The sequence below is a fragment of the Megachile rotundata genome, chromosome 8, assembly GCF_050947335.1.
Source record: "Megachile rotundata isolate GNS110a chromosome 8, iyMegRotu1, whole genome shotgun sequence".
Lineage (NCBI taxonomy): Eukaryota > Metazoa > Arthropoda > Insecta > Hymenoptera > Megachilidae > Megachile > Megachile rotundata.
In genome coordinates, this window is record NC_134990.1 from 12,942,195 (window position 1) to 12,963,724 (window position 21,530).

Sequence of the window (21,530 nt, forward strand, 5' to 3'; positions counted from 1 at the left end):
ATCCTCAAATTCATAAACTCCCAAATCCTGAACTTACCAAATTTAAATTCGTAAATACCCTTTGCAAAAATTTGAAAAAATCGACCGAAAGCTTTCACCCTTTCATCACCACATTTTTCCCAGAAAGGGAAATTCTCCGTTGAGTGTGCATTACGGGATTTAGCGCGGAGCTGCTTATTTCATTGTTAGTTCTTTTTACCGTTGCGACGCTTAGCGACGCGACGACTGTGAAAGAGGAATCCGTCGGTATTATCCCTTTGTTCACCCAGATCGCGTGTCAGCACATTCTGATTCGCGTCAAACATCAAAACCCGTCAAATTTTATTTGAGTTTCCAGTGATTTTCCCTGAAACGTCCAAAAGAATCGAGTGAAATATCGCTGTGGGTATCAATGATTCAATCGCTTCGATAGTTACTCTGAAATCGGGGATCAATATGGAGAAGAAATTTTGGTAGAGTATATGAGTTTAGAATAGATAAATTTTACGGTATAGAATTTTTTTAACGAATACGGAGACTGAGACAGAAAGCAATGGCTGCTGTTTTAGCTTCAACGAGGAGCAGTGGATGTAAGGGCATCTATTGAAATTTCTAGTTTTCAAATTTTATATATTTTGTGAATTTTGCTGTACTCAGATCGTGACGCACTTCACAGTTTGGATGACGCACCTACTTTGTAATTACACAAGAATTAAATTCTGAGTCAAGATTGTTAAAATATATTTGACATTTTTTTCGTTTATCTTAACATGACAATAATAGTTCAAATGGGAACAGTGGATGTAAGGTCGAGAGAATTTCTACAGTTTTCAAATTTTATATATTTTGTGAATTTTGCTGAAGTCAGATCGTGACGCACTTCACAGTTCGGATGACGCACCTACTTTGCAATTACACAAGAATTAAATTCTGAGTGAAGATTGTTAAAACATATTTGACATTCTTTTCGTTTATCTTAACATAACAATAATAGTTCAAATGGGAACAGTGGATGTAAGGTCGAGAGAGTTTCTACAGTTTTCAAATTTTATATATTTTGTGAATTTTGCTGAAGTCAGATCGTGACGCACTTCACAGTTCGGATGACGCACCTACTTTTCAATTACACAAGAATTAAATTCTGTGTCAAGATTGTTAAAATATATTTGACATTTTTTTCGTTTATCTTAACATGACAATAATAATCAGTTAAAACGTAATTGTTGAGAAAGGTAAAAACTATCGAAATTAAACTATCAAACTACCCTATTGATAGATCAATCTAATTACCGCAACCGAGTTAGCAGTTAACCCGTTAGAAAAAAGCGGTGTCCGATGAGGAGAAAAGCGCGGATTAAAATCCTGCGGGGTGGAGACCTAATGAATATTGAAACGAGGGACGTGAAACTCGCACTCGTCGAGCAACGTCAGACGTTCCACAGACTCACGGCATCCGGAAGTGGCCAGGATTCGACTCGATGAAAGCGAACCATCCGGTTGAACCCCGGCTAGAGCTAGACGTCGAGAGAGTTAGGGATGTGGATACAAAAGGGGTGAGAGGTTGCTTTAGAGGGCGCTGACACGAGTTTTCAGCCGTTCAAATTTGCACACCGAGCTGGATGAGAGAGAAAGACAGCGATGTTTGCTTCGAACCCTGGGAAGCTCCGTGACTTCGCCACGCTTTTTGCGCTCGATTTTCGCGTCCGTCTTGAAAAGCTCGTTTTTACAGCGTTGCCACGCTCTCGGGTCACGCTAACGGATTTCTAATTGACCTACCTTATTCGGGTCATCGTGCCACGCTTGCTGGCGTTTCTAATGAAACGTAATTACTTTCTTGTTAGGCGACACTTCAGAATGTGGGCAAATTTATGTGGATCTAATGTAGTCGAAGTAGTTTGTAAACACAGTGGTGGAATTTCAAGTTTGATACAGTGTAATGTTCAATAAATTCAATATCAAGTATATTAACAATCTCTGACTCAGAATTTAATCCTCGTGTAACTACAAGGTGCGTCATCTGACCTAGAAGTGCGTCACGATGAGAGTTCAACAAAATTGACCATTCGAATTATTATTGTTATGTCAAGTAAATTGTAACAATCTTTCACTCAGAATTTAATCCTCGTGTAACTACAAGGTGCGTCATCTGACCTAGAAGTGCGTCACGATGAGAATTCAACAAAATTGACCATTCGAATTATTATTGTTATGTCAAGTACATTTTAACAATCTTTCACTCAGAATTTAATCCGTGTGCAATTACAAGGTAGGTGCGTCATTTGAAGTGTGAAGTGCGTCACGATGAGAGTTCAGCAAAATTCACCATTCAAATTATTATTGTTATGTCAAGATAAATTAAAAGAAATGTCAAATATATTTTAACAATCTTTGACTCAGAATTTAATCCTCATGTAATTACGAGGTGCGTCATCTGTCCTAGAAGTGCGTCACGATGTGATTCAGCAAAATTCACAAAAATATATAAAATTCGAAACCAGTCAAATTCTCTCAAATGTCCATACATCACCCCATTTGAATTTCTAATCGAAACTCGAGCGCCAGCATCGTAATAGAATTAAGGAAGGCAAGAGGCGTTTAAGAAACCCATCAACTTAGCTGCGATTAACGATACAGTCTAGTAAATTTCATCCATCAAGAGCGGAAGCCTTTCAGCTCGCCATTTCCAATTCTGGAAGCCGCATCGCGAGAAAGAAAACATCCAGTTACTGAACAGCTTTATGTTCTTAAATGGATTGGCAAAATGGGGCGAGAGAGAGAGGAAAGGGTTCGAAGGGTGAAGATGAATCCTTCGAGTGGTCTGGCTCAAATTCTGCATTACCTTTTGAACCTTTTGAAGCTATTGCCGATGAAACGATCGTCTGCAAAAAAGGGGAAGGCCCCATGGACCCCACGTAGAATAGTGGCGGATGGTGAAAGGTCGCGACTCTATGGTGTTCGATATGGTTATTCACTACGACCCCTCGCAAACTTTTTCAATCGAACCATTATCGAACATCGAATCTGTCTGTTTTATAAATTTCTGTAATTTACCGAAAGCTTCTAGATTTACTCTAAAATTACACACTGCATTACGGGATTAATTATTTACCTTTTTATTTCTATTTTAAGGGGGACAATACCTTTAGACAGATGCAAATAATTCAAAAGGGCTTCGTATTTCACTTGAAAATTTTCAGACAATATTTTTAAGATGTTACACTAACATTTTATAGAAAAAAAATTTTGTAATTTTTTAAGATTTTAAAGGTATTGCTCCCCTTAACTCTCTGTAATTTAACACAGTGTCATTTGCTTTTGTATTTCAAAAATTGTTGGATATAATATATAGTGAAATATTATGGGACATAATGCACATTGAAGCACATCTGATTAGTAAATTTGAATCGATTTTGATGTACTTTGGTTAAAAGGCAACGACAATCTGATCTAAAGGATAGAAACAGTGAAGGAGGCTTATTCAGCAACAAGTTATTTAATGATCGCGCTCTGAAAGCCGTTCAGACTCGGAATACTTGGAAGTTCGTAGTCTGCGAATTTCGCAAAGTTTTCAAAGTCTCGCGTAGCAGAAACTTCATTATAAACATCGCACCTTTGTCGAATCTCCGATTGATACTCGACTGAAAGGGTGCTATGAATTTTCATGGATCCATTAATCGCGCTCTCAAACAAGCAAATCTTCAAGATATGAATCAGCGAAAACACTGCGTCAATATATTAGCCGGTCTCGGGTTTTTGTGCCAAGCAAAAGGTACGATACGCCGAGTTTTTTGTTCGAGGAAACTCTGGTGCTGGAAGAAAGCCAATCGCAGAGCCTTGTTTTCCCTTTTTATTGTCGACTACGAAAGCGGTCTCGAGACGCGCCAATCGAACCGAAAGTGTTGATGTCCTTTTCGAAAAGTTTTTACTTGCGGTCTATATCGAATCTTATATAGTGACGTTCGAGTTCTCGTCGAAATTCGCTGTCTTATACTTTCAAACATTCAAATTTTTATTACAGGAGTTGACGAGTTAGGTGGATCTTTCATTTTGGAATTAATTTCCTTACGTAATTAATTTCTTGTACAATTATTTTGTTTTTTGGATTCGTACAGTTTTGTGACACTAACTTAGGTTTCTTCGAACCTAACTGATAAGGAAGACTATGAAGATAGATCTTTCATTTCATTTCATCCTGGAATTAATTTCCTTATGCAATTATTTCATTACGCAATTACTTTACTTTTTGGATTCATACATTTCTACAACACTAACTTAGGTTTTTGTGAACCTAACTGATGAAGTGGACCATGAATAGATCTTTCATTTCATTCTGGAATTAATTTCCTTAAAAAATTAATGAAAACTACTGAAAATTTATGAGCACCAAAATTATGAGAAAAGTTTACAATATTTCAACTGCGAGTGCGTCACGAGTGCGTCATAGCTCATGAGACAACTCGTGTGACATCCGTACGTAAATAGTTATCTACATTAAAAATTCATGCCTGCAAAAAATATTTAAAAAAAATAGTATAATATCTGAAATACGAGTGCGTCACAAGTGCGTCATGAGTACGTCATAGTTCATACAAAAAATCGTGGGACATTCGTACGTAAATTATTGTACTTAAATTGAAAATTCACATGTACCAAAAATCTGAAAAAAGTTTACAATGAACTGCGAGTGCGTCGTGAGTGCGTCATTTGTTCACGAGCCAACTTGTGTGACGTCCGTACATAAATTATTATACCTAAATTGTAAATGTATGCATACCAAATATATGAGGAAAATTTGCAATTTTTGTACCGTGAGTGCGTCATGGGTGCGTCATGAGTGCGTCATAGCTCACGCGCCACCTTGTGTGACGTCCGTACATAAATTATTATACTTAAATTGTAAATTCACGCATACTGAAAATTTGCAATACTTGTACTGTAAGTGCGTCACGAGTGCGTCATAACCTCACGTGCCAACTCGTGGGACATACGTGCGTAAATTATTGAAAATTAACACGTATTAAAAATATGAGAAAATTAGGTTTTTGCGAACCTAACGAATGAGATAGACCTTGAGTAGATTTTTCATTTCATTCTGAAATAACTTTCCTTGTACATTAATTTCCTTACGCATTACAATGATTATCTTCTCGCTATTCATTTTTTAGTACGACTCCATATATTTCTACAAAACTTTGTCTCAAAAAAAATTTGAAAAATTTGCAAATTTTGTAAAGAACAGTAAACGTTTTGATTTTGCATTATATCATCGATAAATCGGTCCAGCAAACAGAATAAACGAGGCCATTTTCCACGTCCCGTCCGACTAATTCAATTTGGAAGGGTGATATCTGGAAAGCGTCAGAGGCATTATCGCATTTTTCTTCGTGAGCGAAAATCGACTAGGTAGCGAGCGTAGAAGCGGAAGAACAGCGACGATGGAAAATAGAAGGTCGAATTGCCTCTCGATCTTCGAGACCGTGAATAGATAAATGTTCCGACTATCATGGGGATAAATTCTTCTGTATATATCTTGCGACGAGATATATTCCCCTCCTGTTTACTTTCATGATAGTTCTGCGTTCAGAGAATTTAACCTCGATGAACCTTCACTCCTTACAAAATACTTCGGTTCAGAAAATTCGACCGGTGAAAATTTGGTCGTAGCGTTGTTTAATAAGCGACGGAATTTCATTATGAACGTATCTCGAAGGAACTGGGAAATATTTAATATCAGTTTCGACGCTAATTTAAATTAATTCCGGACTCAATTAACTGTACCGCGCCAGCGAGAATTCACGGTTTTAATGAAATCTCTAATACGATTTTTCCCGTGGTTGACACACCTGATAATCATCGAAGAAGAAATGAGGAAGAGCTAATCGAGTCCCCGCTTCCGTGACTTTATTTGCATTTTTATCGTTTTTATCGACGAGTCGAATTCGAAGTCGCGCAGTTTTCCCTCCGTCAAAGCGACCTAATAATCTCTAATAAATCACACGCAAATGTCCGCCGAATCGGAAGAGCAGCCACCTAACAAAAGGTCGCAGTTGCAGCTGACACGAAACAAAAGGACTCTCCCACGCGATTTTTCTCGTTGATTCCATCAATCGTCTAAGAATAGATAAAAAAAAGTTAATGAAAATTCCCTCTCATTGTTACGATAGGAATCGATTGATCGTGTGTTGGTTCCGTTTGTTTCTCCGGGGAGAAACGAGAGAGAACTTTTGAGATATGGTTCTCGTGACGTGTAATTCGTGGCCGCGATCGCCGGTGAAGTAGCGTGGGAAAAAAAAGGGGAAAGAATGAAAACCACGGTTCGATATGTAGTTACTGTCAGAACGGACAAGAGCCCTCCCTCGGGAACAGTCGCCCATGGAAACCTTCACCCAACTGCATCCACGCTTTTCATCCTACTACGCTATTTCGAAATTACTGATAACGCTTAATAAAACCCGATCGATCGTTATCTTCTCTACAAACTACCTTTGTCTCTTCGTTATACCCGTTCACTTCCGACGGATCTAATTAGCGTATATGTAATATAGTATTCAGAAAGATAGGGACGTTATATGATGCACATATGCAAATTCTTGTAATATTATAGGCTAGTTAAATGTCTGTAATTTTGTTAATCGAACGTTGATGGCAGCTGTGAAATTTGTATTCTAAAATTTTATTGAAGATGTGTATTTACATATGTGCATGTGTGTGTACATCTAGATTTGCATATGTGTGTGTTTCATTTAATATATGTATATTTCATTTAAAAATGTCGATCTTCGAGTGGTGTGGTGAAAAGTTTAAATTCATAGAGTTTCCAAATTCCTAAATCCCCAATCTCTAAATTCCCATATGTGTAAATCCCCAACCTTTAAATTCCTATATTTCTGAATTCCCATATGTGTAAATCCCCAATCTCTAAATTCTCATATATGTAAATACACTAACCTCTAAATTCCTATATTTCTAAATCCCCAACTTCTAAATTCCCAACCTCTAAATTCCCATATTTCTAAATCCCCAACTTCTAAATTCCCATATCTCTAAATTCCCATATCTCTAAATTCCCATATTTCTAAATCCCCAACTTCTAAATTCCCATATCTCTAAATTCCCATATTTCTAAATCCCCAACTTCTAAATTCTCATATCTCTAAATCCCCAACCTCTAAATTCCCCTATATCTAAATCCCCAACTCCTAAGTCCTCTACACCTAAATTCTCAATCCCTAAATCCCCAATCCCTAAATCCCCAATCTCTAAATCCTCAATCCCTAAATCTCTAATCCCTAAATCCCCAATCTCTAAATCCAAAAATCTCTGATTCCAAAAATCCTTAAATCCAAAAATCTCTAATTCCAAAAATCTCTAATTCCAAAAATCCCTAATTCCAAAAATCCCTAATTCCAAAAATCCTTAAATCCAAAAATCCCTAAATCCAAAAATCCCTAAATCCAAAAATCCCTAAATCCAAAAATCCTTAAATCCCCAATCCTTAAATCCCCAACCCCTGAATCCCCAACCCCTAAATTCCCAACGCTTAAATTCCCACCTCCTAAATCCCCAACCCCATCCAAAATTCCCCAACTTTCCAGAATCGTATTTGATCGAGTTTACTTTCAAGAAGAGTTCCCAACAATGATCCGTACCATCACGATCTTACGACGCCCGTCGGAATCGTTTCTCGTAGAACGTTAAAGTCTCGAAGATCGAGCGCCTTTGATCGCTCGTAGCGACAGTGCGTCATTCCGAGCGAGCGAACAATGTTCCGGCAATAAAGGGAATTCGTTGTTATTGCGCGTGTGATCCTCGCGGAATTGCCGCCACTGAATCCTAGATCGCTTGTATACCTTCTTCGAGCGAGAGCAAACGCGAGCTGCACTAGCGGAACGTTCGATTTCTTTTCAACTAATTGTTTCTTACGTGACCGTGGTCGATAACTTCCTGTAACGGCGTCCGGAAAGAAATCGTTTCCGTCGTTGCTGCTGCGAACGGGTCGTTTTATAACTCGGAAGAACCAGCGGAGCATTTCTGGTGGCGAGGTGATATTGCTTGATGCAGAGTCATTCGAGGAGAGTCTACCGGCGACGTATTCGTGAAATGATCGCGAAACTTTTTAGAGATAACGGTCGCGATGCGGGGGTCGGGGGAATCGATGGGGGATATTTCGTGCGGGGATTTTTCGCTGATAAAATGTAGCTGTGTCAGGGACTTGCGTGCACTTGGTCATTGAACCATTCGATTGCAGATTTTTATAAAATGTTGCACTTAAATAGAAAATTCACACTGATTATGTGAGAAAAATTTACAATATTTTAACTGCAAGTGCGTCATGAGTTAGTCATGAGTGCGTCACGAGTGCGTCATGGCTCAAGTGCCAACTTGTGGAACATGTGTGCGAAAATTATTACACCAAAATTGAAAATTCACGTGTGCCAACAGTATGAGAAAAATTTGCAATTTTCTAACTGCGAGCGCGTCATGAGTGCGTCATAGTTCACGCGCCAACTTGTGGGACATACGTACGTAAAATATTTTATCGAAATTAAAAATTCATGCATAGCAAAAATATGAGAAAAATTTATAATATTTTAACTGCAAGTGCGTCGCGAGTGCGTCATGGTTTACGCGCCAATTCGTGGGACGTCCGTACAGTGCTACAAGAATGTAATACATAAACTATCCGATAAGAGGAATGGTTAATACCAGCGTTAAATTTTCCGTTTTATCTCTCAATTTCAAAACGCAACGTTTGAAATCAGATGTTAAATCCCGGAATGAATTATTTGCACGAGCAAGAAGTACATTTCAGGCTTCGTACACATTTTACGCGTACTTTCATCCATTTAATATTTCCAGCCCGCGTTTCGCGCATATGTCTCGCCGCTTGCATTTCCTTTTCTCTGAATCCTCGAGAGGCCCCTCGAACGATCGGGACCGTTTCTACCACCCCCGCGCACCCTCCTGCAACCCCCATACAGCGCTATACACACATACGTTATAGGAAACGCATATCGGAAGGCATTTACGCAGGAAAGGTCGTTGTCTCAGACCAACGCGCTTACATCGACTTCACCCCCGTGCTTTCCCTTTTTTTCTTCTTCTCTCTCCCGCTTTTTTCCCTCCTCGTTCCAACCCTCGACTTCCATTCCCGGAGATTACGTCAGTCTCGACCTCGGTCTCGTCTGGCAACATTCGTAAAGATGTCCTTTCGCACCGTTTCGACTGTCTGTCTCGCACCTACCAGCTACAACCTACCCCGGCAAGCCTAATCGCGCGGAAATACACAGTGGAAGAACAATTTGGTCCACCCGTTGGAATCAGTTTTATGGCTTTAAAGATGAACCTCCGAGACACGCTTAAAGTAACGAGATTACGCGGGTCTTAGTGCCAACAGGTCACTTTGCATTTCATGAAACGCGAATCCTTATGACTCTTTGAGGAGGATTTGTGTTGGCGAAATTGTAATGATGTCAATAATTTATATGTTCCCGACTAGATTCATAGATTCTTCATATTTAGAATCATATATTACTGAGTTTGCAAATTTTAGAGTTAAGACTTTCTGCATTTTTAATTTGTAAATTAACAAACTTTTAAATTGACGAATACGTCTTGATTTTTTAGATCACTAACTTATGAATCCCCAACCTCTAAATTCTCATATTCCTAAATCCCCAACCTTCAAATTCCCATATTTCTAAATCCCCAACCTCTAATTTCCCATATCTCTAATTTCCCATATTCCTAAATCCCCAACCTCTAATTTCCCATATCTCTAATTTCCCATATTCCTAAATCCCCAACCTCTAATTTTCCATATCTCTAATTTCCCATATTCCTAAATCCCCAACCTCTAATTTCCCATATCTCTAATTTTCCATATTCCTAAATCCCCAACGTTTAATTTCCCATATCTCTAATTTCCCATATTCCTAAATCCCCAACCTCTAATTTCCCATATCTCTAATTTCCCACATTTCTAAATCCCCACTCCCTAAGTTCCCATATTCCTAAGTCCCCAATTTCTAAATCCCCAACCTCTAATTTCCCATATCTCTAATTTCCCACATTCCTAAATCCCCACTCCCTAAGTTCCCCTATTCCTAAGTCCCCAATTCCTAAATCCCCACTCCCTAAGTTCCCCTATTCCTAAGTCCCCAATTCCTAAATCCCCACTCCCTAAATTCCCAACCCCTAAATCCCCAAATAACCAAAAAAAATATCCAACACCTCTACTCAAATTCTGCCCCCTCTAATTATTAAATAACAAATCCGATAACCATGCATAAACACGAATTGCATTGTAAAGTTTTTATATAAAACATCCAGCAAAATGGAACTGGCTCTTTTATCGGAATTTTTTCAACCACGCAGCGCCGAAGTTTAATTTTCCGACAGAAGGGAAAAAAATGTTAAAAATGTTTGAACAGTGACGCACGTTTTAAATTTACCAACGCTTCAACACTCGCTAATGAATTTCTTTTCAGCCTGGACAATGTTTTCCTCTTGTTTTTACTTTTAAACACACTGCACGCGAACGTTCCACGGAACATTATGATAATTTATTTGCTTCGAGTTCCACCTATCACTCGCTTAACTTCCCGTGATTTTTAAGCACTAACGAACCCCCAATTAAAATTGCCGCACGGAAATTGCGTAGCTTAAAAATCATACCGCGGCACGGTTTCCGATACCCAATTTATATGTGAGATAATTGCTTGTCAATTTGTTGTGCGAATCGACGGAAATTGCTAACACGCTATTGTGGGATTGGAAGGTTCTTCAATTTCTATGTCTACGAATTTTTAGATTTGCGTGTTATGGATTCTGGTATTTGTTTTTGAAATTTTCAAATTTTGTGATCTTCTAATTATTTTATTTTGGTCGTTGTGTGATTTTATAGGGGTAGGAAGTACTATGTTCTGAAGATCAGCTATTACTATATTTTAGATAAGAAATTTTCAAAATTTCTAACTTCTAGATTTTTATTTTTGAAGTCTTCAAATCTCTAATTTCTCAAATTTTCAAATATTCAAATCTACAAATCCTTAATTTCATTAATTTCCAAGTCCCCAGTTCTATATTTTCCCAGCTTCCTAATTCCCCAGTTCTCTAATTCCCTAATTCCCTAATTCCCCAGTTCACTGATTCCCCAGTTCTCTAATTCCCTAGTTCCTTAATTTCCCAGTTCCCTAATTCCCCAGTTTCTTAATTCCACAGTTCCCTAATTCCCAAGTTTCTTAGTTCCACAGTTCCCTAATTCCCCAGTTCCCTAATTCACCAATTCTCTAATTCCCCAGTTTCCTAATTCACCAATTCCCTAATTTCCCAGTTCCCTAATTTCCAGTTCCCTAAGTTCCCAATCTCTAGTTTCCCGATTTCGCAAATCCCCAAATTTCCGAAGCCCCAGTTCCCTAATTCCCCAGTTCCCTAATTCACCAATTCCCTAATTTCCCAGTTCCCTAATTTCCAGTTCCCTAAGTTCCCAATCTCTAGTTTTCCGATTTCGCAAATCCCCAAATTTCCGAAGCCCCAGTTCCCTAATTCCCCAGTTCCCTAACTCCCCAATCCCTAATTTCCCAAATTCACAAATTTCCAATTCCATAATTTCCTAGTTCCCTAATTCCCCAGTTCCCTAATTCACCAATTCTCTAATTCCCCAGTTCCCTAATTCACCAATTCCCTAATTCCCCAGTTCCCCAATTCCCAGTCCCCTAAGTCTCCAATCTCTAATTTCCCGATTTCGCAAATCCCCAAATTTCCGAAGCCCCAGTTCCCTAATTCCCCAATTCTCTAATTCCCAATTCCCAATATTCCCAAATATTCAGTTCATCCCGTCCTCAAATTCCCAAGTCTCTAATTTCCCACATCTCCACTTCCACAAATCCCCAAATCCTCAATTCCTTAATCCCCAATTCCAAATCCCAAACATCCAATTCCACCAATCCCCAGATCTCTAATTTCCCAACTCTCCACTTCTACAAATCCCCAAATCCTCAATTTAAAAAAGTACGACTCCACCGAGTCTCAAGTTCACAACACCCGACCATCGGATTCATGTTGTCGAGAAATATTCTTTCCCCAAACATCTGAAGTCCCAACTGACTCGGGTTCGCGAGATCAGAAATAAGTACGCGAAAGTCGTACTTCTCGTCCGTGAAATCTGTTCAAGTTTTTCCCTGGCTCGGTACACGTTAAGACCGTAAAACTCCATCTCGTCTGATTTGAGGTCCTGGCCAGACCTCTCCCGTGGGACGCGATTTTGAAAACACAGCAACCGGTATCAGTGTCCGCGGGGCGAAATCGTAATAACATGTCGTTACAGCTGAAACGAATTTTCACCCTCAAAAGAGACGTCTGCAGGTGCGTAATCTCACCCCTGAGGCGAACCAACCTCGCGGAAGGATCAAAGAGATTTCCATGCAGTCGCCGGATGGAAGAAGGGACGAAGAAACGCGAAAGGCAAAAGACAACGTCGTAACATGGTCCGGATAAAAGAACATAATTAAATGATCAGACAGAGAGAAAAGAGAGAACAAAATGGATCGAATAAATGAACGAATTTCTCTGTTTTCAGTTTCCAATTAATATTCCAACGGCGGTTGGAAGTTCCTCCTGTCACGATTTCACACCCGCTGCTATTTTCGTTCTCTACCGCGTCCCGCATAAATCTTCGCCACTTTTAATTGCGTCGCTCGTGGCCTTTTATTTAAATTATTCAAACGCTCTGTCCGTTTGCAAGATTTATTCTTCCTCAAGATACGCGTTATCACCTTGCTATCCCTTCGTGGATCCTTATCAACTATTCAACGTTTGATTTCCCAAACTACAATTTATCCTACCAACTCTACCTGGGACGAGATTTATCGCCTTCAGACTAAAACATCTGGTTTCTTTATGGACCTTGTTTATTGTTTTATACTTCTAGATGGATGAAGTGGGACCAGAATTATGAACTGATGTTGAATATTTGTTTATATCATTAGTATGTAGTATGTGAAAGTGTACTTGTCTATGTCTCTTACGTATAAATTACAATCTGTGATTTGTGTTAGGGTGATCAGTATACTGAATTAGTTAAAAGACAAAGGTAAAGTGAAATCTGAACTGAACTGAACTCTAGGCTGAATTGAATTCAAGTCGAAGCTAAATTGTACTGAACTCATCCACATGTAATATGAGCACCTAACCCTAAATCTAACTCTGGAGTATATTATAACACTCATACTCAAACAAGTTTGATTAGAAATTAAATGAGTTTCAGTTTGAATTAGCAAGACCTATGGAGTGTCTCAAGTAGTGATTACTTGTGATGAGTCTCCATGGTACTAATGTGACATCCACATGTAGCATGAACATCTAGCAATAAATCTAACTCTGGAGTATATTATAACACTCATACTCAAACAAGTTTGATTAGAAATTAAGTGAGTTTCAGTTTGAATTAGCAAGACCTATGGAGTGTCTCAAGTAGTGATTACTTGTGATGAGTCTCCATGGTACTAATGTGGCATTCACATGTAGCATGAACACCTAGCTATACATCTAACTCTGGAGTATACTATAACCCTCATACTCAAACAAGTTTGATTAGAAATTAAGTGAGTTTCAGTTCGAATTAGCAAGAACTATGGAGTGTCTCAAGTAGTGATTACTTGTGATGAGTCTCCATGGTACTAATGTGACATCCACATGTAGCATGATCACCTAGCCATAAATCTAACTCTGGAGTATATTATAACACTCATACTCAAACAAGTTTGATTAGAAATTAAGTGAGTTTCAGTTTGATATAGCAAGTCCTATGGAGTGTCTCAAGTGGTGACTACCTATGATGACTCTCCACAATGTGGCATCCACATGTAGTACACCTTTGAGTATACTATAACCTTCATACTCTAACAAAATCGATTGCAAATTAAATAAGTTTCAGTTTGATCTAGCAAGTCCTATGGAGGGTCTCAAGTGATGACTACTTATGATGACTTTCCATAATGTGGCATCCATATGTAATACACTTTGCCATAAAACCTTCCCATAAAAACTTGAGTATACCCTTGATTATACAACTAACCCCCAAACTCTAACAAAATAACTTTCACTTTGATCTACCAATGCCTCCAAAATTTCTACAATGCTAAATCTACCAACGTTCCCTAGTCATACAGCGTATAACATGAAAGGTATATACTCACGATATTCATCTCCTGCTCCTGGATCTCCTTGTAGACCTCGACGATTCTCATCAGCGCCAATCCTGCAACACAAACCGAATTTCCATCGTTTTCAAATGTTGCCACGGTAGGTGGGATTCCCGTCGAAGTATGAAGAGCTTTCCCATCGGTTGCGGTTGAAAGTTTGCCGCTGAATTATTCAGTCGCGGGCCGCTGTCCTCGATACTTTAATCCACGGTTAAGGGGGTTGCGGCCCCGGAGAAAGAAGGGAGAGGAGAAACCGCGAGAGTTGGTGGCGACGCGTTCCAGCGGTTGCGGCTGATTTTCGACTGACTTTGCTACCCGAAGGCTCCCGTAAGCGTGTGACGGTCGAAAGAAAGAGACGGGAAAAATCTAACCGCAACTTGCCGGAAACTTACGGTCTAACTTTTCACTGACGATACTTTACGAGTCCATAAGGATTTTTCTTGACGTTCGGAAAGGACTCGGTATCACCCTATGACACGTTTATGTCAAATCGGATCATGCAAATTTAATTTTCAAAGTATTTTCAATGTCTATTAGTAATTTTTGTTGTAGTCTCATATACTGTTTAGTTGTAATCTCATTTACTAGTTTGTTATAATTTCATAGGAACAACAAGTGCAAAGTACTTAATTTCTAGGAGTTTTAAAGGATGAGATGATTATTGCTAGGCTCAGATGTCGATGGGTCCAGATCTAAAGGTAGTCAATTAGAAAATTAGTAGAACTTTTGAGTAAAATTAAAACATGAGAAAATTTGACATTACAGGACGTAAGTTTGATCGAATAATTAAGGTTTCAAAGTCAAACGTCGACCCTAACTTTAAATTATATTATTAAGATGTCCCCAAAATAAAATCGAACCTCCTTCTCTAAATCTCAGTCCTTAAAATTTGATATCAGTGAATTTCCCTTATTCCACAATTTCACCTCAATGTTCAAAGTTTTTTATAAATGAATTAGAAACGCAGTCATTTTCTAGGGAATTAAGTTTGATTTTTATTAATAGTGGAAGCTGGTTAATTAACGTGTCGCCTGATGATAGTCGCGTTACAACTCTGCTAACTCTCTAATGTCCGTCCACAGAATCTTTTTATAACCCTTCGTTCTCTTGGTCGTACATCAACGTCGGGCTTAATGTACATCCAAGATACATCTTCCCCCCATTTTTTCTCGCCGTGCATAAATATCTTAACGTGACTAAACTAAATCCGTGGAACAGGTAATATTTCAGGTAATGTATTGGAACGTTGCGATACGCTGAGGTAATGTTCGGACTCTGCTACTCTTAATTACTGTAGTCTTTGCACTTCCTTATTATATTGTTACTTTTTGTAATTTCTGCTAAATTATTAAATAAAATTTGAGAGCAAAATTTACTGTCTCATCGAACTGAACGAAAATTTGATCTGAATTAATATTTTAAATTATTGACTCGAAGAACAAGTTTAAATTTAAAATTAAATTACTGTGCTAGGTGTGAGGACAGAGAGGTAACCACCTCATTCATTAACGTTCGCTTACGATAAAAAATAAGAAATAGTTCTGTAATAAAAATGAGAAATATTTTACCTACAAAATTAAAGTTTGTTATTAAAAGAGGAATTTAAACTTAAAAGAGATGTAAAGCTGGTTTAGAATTTCGTATACCATTCGCAGAAATATTTATTACAAATTGAAAGAAGGGTAGAAAATAGTGAATAGTCTTGTGGCTAACAAGGTTCCATATCCAGCCATCAGTTAATTGCTGTAAAAATGTTTCTTTCTAATTTTTGTAATGATAGGGTTAATAAGGAGAGGTACATAGATAAATGGCTCGTGAAAGGGTCATGAAAGTCCAATGAAAAGGATTAGGAAGATCAAAATCTTATCGAGGGATTGTCTCTTCAGCCCCTTCAATTTTAGAGTTAATATATGTGAAAAGAGGGTAGCCCGATGGGACTTCTCGACACATGGGATTTCCTTTCCTCGTTACGCTTAACCCCATATGAATCGTACAGAGGCTTCTTTCGTGAAACCAGCCCCGGTTAACTTTACTCTTAACCTTGTGGTTCAAGGGTTTCGCAAAAATACTTGACAAATATTGTCTGCGAAAGTGTTCGGTAACTCAGTTGCTTTACATTCTCAAGACTTTAACATATTTTCTCACGTTTCAATCACACTCATATTCACACTCATATTTACAGTCATATTCACACTCATATTTACAGTCATATTCACACTCATATTTACAGTCATATTCACACTCATATTCGCACTCATATTCACACTCATATTCACACTCATCTTCACACTCATATTCACACTCATATGCACACTCATATGCACACTCATACTCACACTCATATTCACACTCATATGCACACTCATACTCACACTCATATTTACAGTCATATTCATACTCATATGCACACTCATATGCACACTCATATTCACACTCATATTTACAGTCATATTCACCCTCATATGCACACACATATTCACACTCATATGAATTTTGAATTTCGTCATGAAAATAACCTTCTAAGGACCTGTCTCTGGATCTCTAGATCTTGTAAAATTACCTTGTAAATTTCATTAATTAAATTTCACTTTGAATATCATTTTTAATATTTTTTAATGTAAGTTTGATATACACCCAATGTTGGAAGATAGCAATGTAGTACTATTATATTTTTGTGAATATCTTGAAAACTAACACCAAATGACAAAAATACATATATACAAAATTTGTTCAGAATGTGGTCCTTGATAAAATACTCCAAGGTCAAGATCGTCTAAAGTACCTAAACCCCATATTCTCCCTTATTTCCATTAAAACTCAGTCGACGAAGAATCTGTACGGTTCAGATCCTCAAAAGTACCTCAACTCCACATTCTCCCATATTTCCACTAAAATGCACACCATGAAGAATCTCCAAGGTCAAGATCATCAAAAGTACCTGAACCTGACATTCTCTCACATTTCCTTCAAAACACACACTATTTAAAATCTCCAAGGTCAAGATCATGTAAAGTATCTCCCCACATTCTCCTCCGTCAAACAGCACGAAGAATCTCGATTCACCAGAATCACGACAGAATTCGAGGAGTAGAACGCAGCAAACCACGAGGTGTTCCTTCGCCGACGACAGCTAGTTAGAATTGTCGATTCGGGGTTCGCCACGAATTGCACAGCGTGCCGCGAATTAACCGTCTGTCTCAGCGAAGCGGGTTAAAGGAGGTCGGGAGGGAAATTGCGGCACGGCGGGTCGAAGGTGAGAAGAAGAGTTAAGGGATGGAGGGCGAAAAGGTGCAGGAAAATCGAGGAGGTCGAATGGGTGGCTGGCTGGCGCGAAACCGAGAGGAATCCCGCGGATAAAGGGAACGAAACCGAGATCTATCTAACCGTACCGTCTCGTATCTTGGCTATACAGTATCGTAATCCCTCGCCATACGTAAAGCTCTGCTCTCGTTTACATACACATCTGCATAGATATTTCAGTGTGCACGTAAATTTCCGCGGGAAACGTGCATCAAACGGTTTCGGATGTGTGCTTTGAGGATTGGAGACTCTTTGTGGAGGTGGTTTTGTTGGGGAGTTTGGAGGAATTCTTATGGTGAATGGATAAGTGGGGTGTTGGGAGTCTTTGGGAAGTTGGATTTGGAGACTTCGAGATTTGTGAATTTGGGAAATTAGGGATTAGGGAGTGAAGGAAATAGGGAATTAGGAAAGTGGGGAATTATGGAACTGGGGAATTAGGGAATTGGGAAATTATGGAACTGGGGTTTTGTGAATTTGGGAAATTTTGGAACTGGGGATTTGGAGATTTGGGGATTTGTGAATTTAGGAAATTTTGGAACTGGGGATTTGGAGATTTGGAGATTTGTGAATTTGGGAAATTAGGGATTAGGGAATAAAGGAACTAAGGAATTAGGGAAGTGGGGAATTATGGAACTAGGGAATTAGAGAATTGGGAAACTATGGAACTGGGGATTTGTAAATTTAGGAAAGTTTGGAACTGGGGATTTGGAGACTTGGAGATCTGGGAATTAGGGAAATTAGGAATTAGGGAATAAAGGAAATAGGGAATTAGGGAAGTGGGGAATTATGGAATTGGGAAATTATGGAACTGGGGATTTGTGAATTTGGGAAATTTTGGAACTGGGGATTTGGAGATTTGGGGATTTGTGAATTTGGGAAATTAGGGATTAGGGAGTGAAGGAAATAGGGAATTAGGGAATTGGGAAATTATGGAATTGCGAATTTGTGAATTTAGGAAATTTTGGAACTGGGGATTTGGAGATTTGGAGATTTGTGAATTTGGGAAATTAGGGATTAGGGAACAAAGGAACTAGGGAATTAGGGAAGTGGGGAATTATGGAACTGGGGAATTAGAGAATTGGGAAATTATGGAACTGGGGATTTGTGAATTTAGGAAATTTTGGAACTGGGGATTTGGAGACTTAGAGATTTGTGAATTTGGGAAATTAGGGATTGGGGAGTTAAGGAACTGGGAAATTAAGAAAGTGGGGAATTATGGAACTGGGAAATTAGGGAATTGGGAAAATATAGAATTAGGGATTTGGAAATTTTAGAATTTATGAATTTGGGAAATTTGAGATTGGGGAGTTAGGGAACTGGGAAATTATGGAACCGAGAAATTATGGAACTGGGAAATTATGGAACTGAGTATTTGTAAATTTTGTTGCTATGAAAGTCCTACAACTTAAAAATTTAAAAATATAGAAATATAAAAATTAAAAAATTTAAATATTTCAGTATTCAGAAATTTGCATAAGGTCACCCAAAAAAGAAAACTATTTTACCATAAAAATCATAGTAATGATATAACTTGATTGCTCACATCGAACGATCAGCGACAGCATAATGTTTCCGCACCCACAGAACTTTCACACCCCAATAACCGATCGTTTCAAACAATGATCCGTTATCCTATTTCAAATAAGTCCACCCCTGACCGTATCACGATTACATGGACACGCATTGCATCTGAAGGGTATCGATGTTTCGATTACACAACTGCACACTGCAGTTAATCCAACAAACCGGTGTCCACTACTACATATATTTTTCTATTTTCTCAAGTGTCTTTCACACCTTGTCAATTGCAAGGATTCTTCCTGTAATTATTATAATTACTGTAATTCTGTATTATATCGTGTATATATACACTATTATACAATGTACAATTCTATTGTTATAATAAATTGTATGATAACTAATAGAATTCTGATGATGACTAATAAAATTCATCGATGATAATTCAATAAATAAACAATTCTTCCGGTGACAATTTTCAATTGACACTTTTGATTTTTACTGTCACATAAAAAAGTCTGAAGAAGTTATAGATAATCACAAGGTACTACTGTAAAAACAGAGATGTGGTCGCTTAATAAGTTTTCTTACAAAAAAAATAATTGTAAACTTTTAAGATTTCTGAAAAATTCATTTTGGGGTTAAAAATTGGGCAAATATTCACAGAACCTGGTTGCAGAATATTTCAACATTTTTTGTATGGTACAACAAAGGAAATAAAGCTTAAACCACCAGTAGATAAATAACTAGTAGGTAATTAACCAGTAGGTAATTAATTAGCAGTTAAATATCCAGTAGGTAAATAACTAGCAGTTAAATATCCAGTAGGTAAATAACCACTAGGTAATTAACCAGTAGATAAATAACCAGTATGTAATTAACTAGCAGTTAAATTTCAAGTAGGGGTAACAGTTGGTTCATGGCAAAAATTTTGTGCATCTTTGAACAGTTTACTAACTGATATGTTCATTAATTCACCCATTTAGCCCCAGGTTTACTTCATTCATTGATTTTCATAAAACATGAACTGTACACATGTATTCCTATATGAGCACTCACATGAGCACAGTTCTAAAGTGTAATATAATATGAAGAGATGTAATACTATTTTTATTATAACAAAATGTTTTATTTGATCAATAAAGTATTTAATATTTATTCCAGCATCATTGTTTCTTTTTCCAAAAAAAAATTGCTTGTGGAACAAATAAGTTATTTCTCCTGCTAGCTCAGAAAGGTAGGTCATATCTAAACAAATTTCTCTCTGCAACAATTACATTAAACGGCGAATTAGAATAATATTACACTAACAAATTTTTATTCTCCAGTACTTGAAGATGACTTTCTTGAAAATTGTAAAAAACCCCATTCCGAAGTGTCACATCCTGAAATCGAAAGTTAGATCCGTCCGCTCGTGTAGTATGCCGGATCGCGTTTTGCTGCCATAGATTCAGCACTGTCGGCTGTTTACGTAACGCGTTATACCCCTTGCGTCGAGCATTAAACCCGACCCCATCGAAGCCGCACATCGGCAGCTAAAGCCCCATAAGCATCGTTACGCCGCGTTACATCCCCCTACCATCGATGCCAAAATTACTCACATCCGCATATATCTATGTACATAAACAGACGCGCACTCTGGTGACCGTGGAAATTTATTTCTATCGCGTTCCAACGAAACACTCGTTTTCGCTTCGGGGCTACGATGCTAATTGACCTCTTGGGAATCCGCGAGATACCTTCTGTTCTCTGACCTTTAATTGGATGTTCCATATATCGGGACTGTTTATGGGCTTTGAACGCTGAAATTTTTCCTTAATTCCGCTGATCATTTTTAGCATTTTATTTCAATTTGGACGTGGTTTTATCTTGAGAGCTTCAATAATAAAATAAAACAAATACAAACAGAAAGTAAAATAAATCAGAAATACAAATAGTCTACCAAAAATAAAATAAAATAGACCGATAAAAGTGAAATAAAATAGATCTAAAAATAATACACCAAAAAGTAAATAAAAGAGAGTACCAAAAATAAAATAAAAAAGAAATACGAGTAAGTGAAACAAAGTAGAAGTAAAAATAAATGTAGAATAAAGTAAAAGTAGAAATAAAATTTGAGATGCAATATAACGCGAAGAGATTCCAACACAAAGACATCGGAAAGTGATCGATACGTACGATTTCAACAATTTCAACTTCGCTGTGGAATATTTCCTGGAGTCCACTCAATGCTACTCAATTTACAATAAAATAACAAACGGCACAATGTAAATTGCTGTTCTGATGCACTGGGCAGTTTTGGGATCAATAATATACGAACAAAAAGCAGAACAAACCCCGAAGCGAATGCAAGCAATCAATATTGCACCAGTGTGTATAAACAGAATTTTCTTTCGTATTTTTCCTTTATGCTTGTATCAGTTTACATGAAAGAACATATAATAGGAAATCTATCGATATCCCGTTTATAAAAGCAAACTTCGAGAAAAGCTTGAACGTTTCGCGTATGAGAAGTTATTGCTTGTGTTT

General features: G+C 37.9%; 1 protein-coding gene across 3 annotated transcripts in view; it reads right to left on the reverse strand.

Annotated features, from left to right (window-relative positions):
* Positions 1–21,530, reverse strand: part of IRSp53 (Insulin receptor substrate 53 kDa) — a 214,265-nt gene that overhangs the window by 22,726 nt on the left and 170,009 nt on the right. For all 3 annotated transcript variants that reach the window (XM_012292234.2, XM_012292233.2, XM_003706238.3), the window contains one exon: positions 14,178–14,239. In XM_012292234.2, coding sequence (XP_012147624.1) covers positions 14,178–14,239 — 62 coding nt within the window. The remainder of the gene's footprint in view (positions 1–14,177; positions 14,240–21,530) is intronic.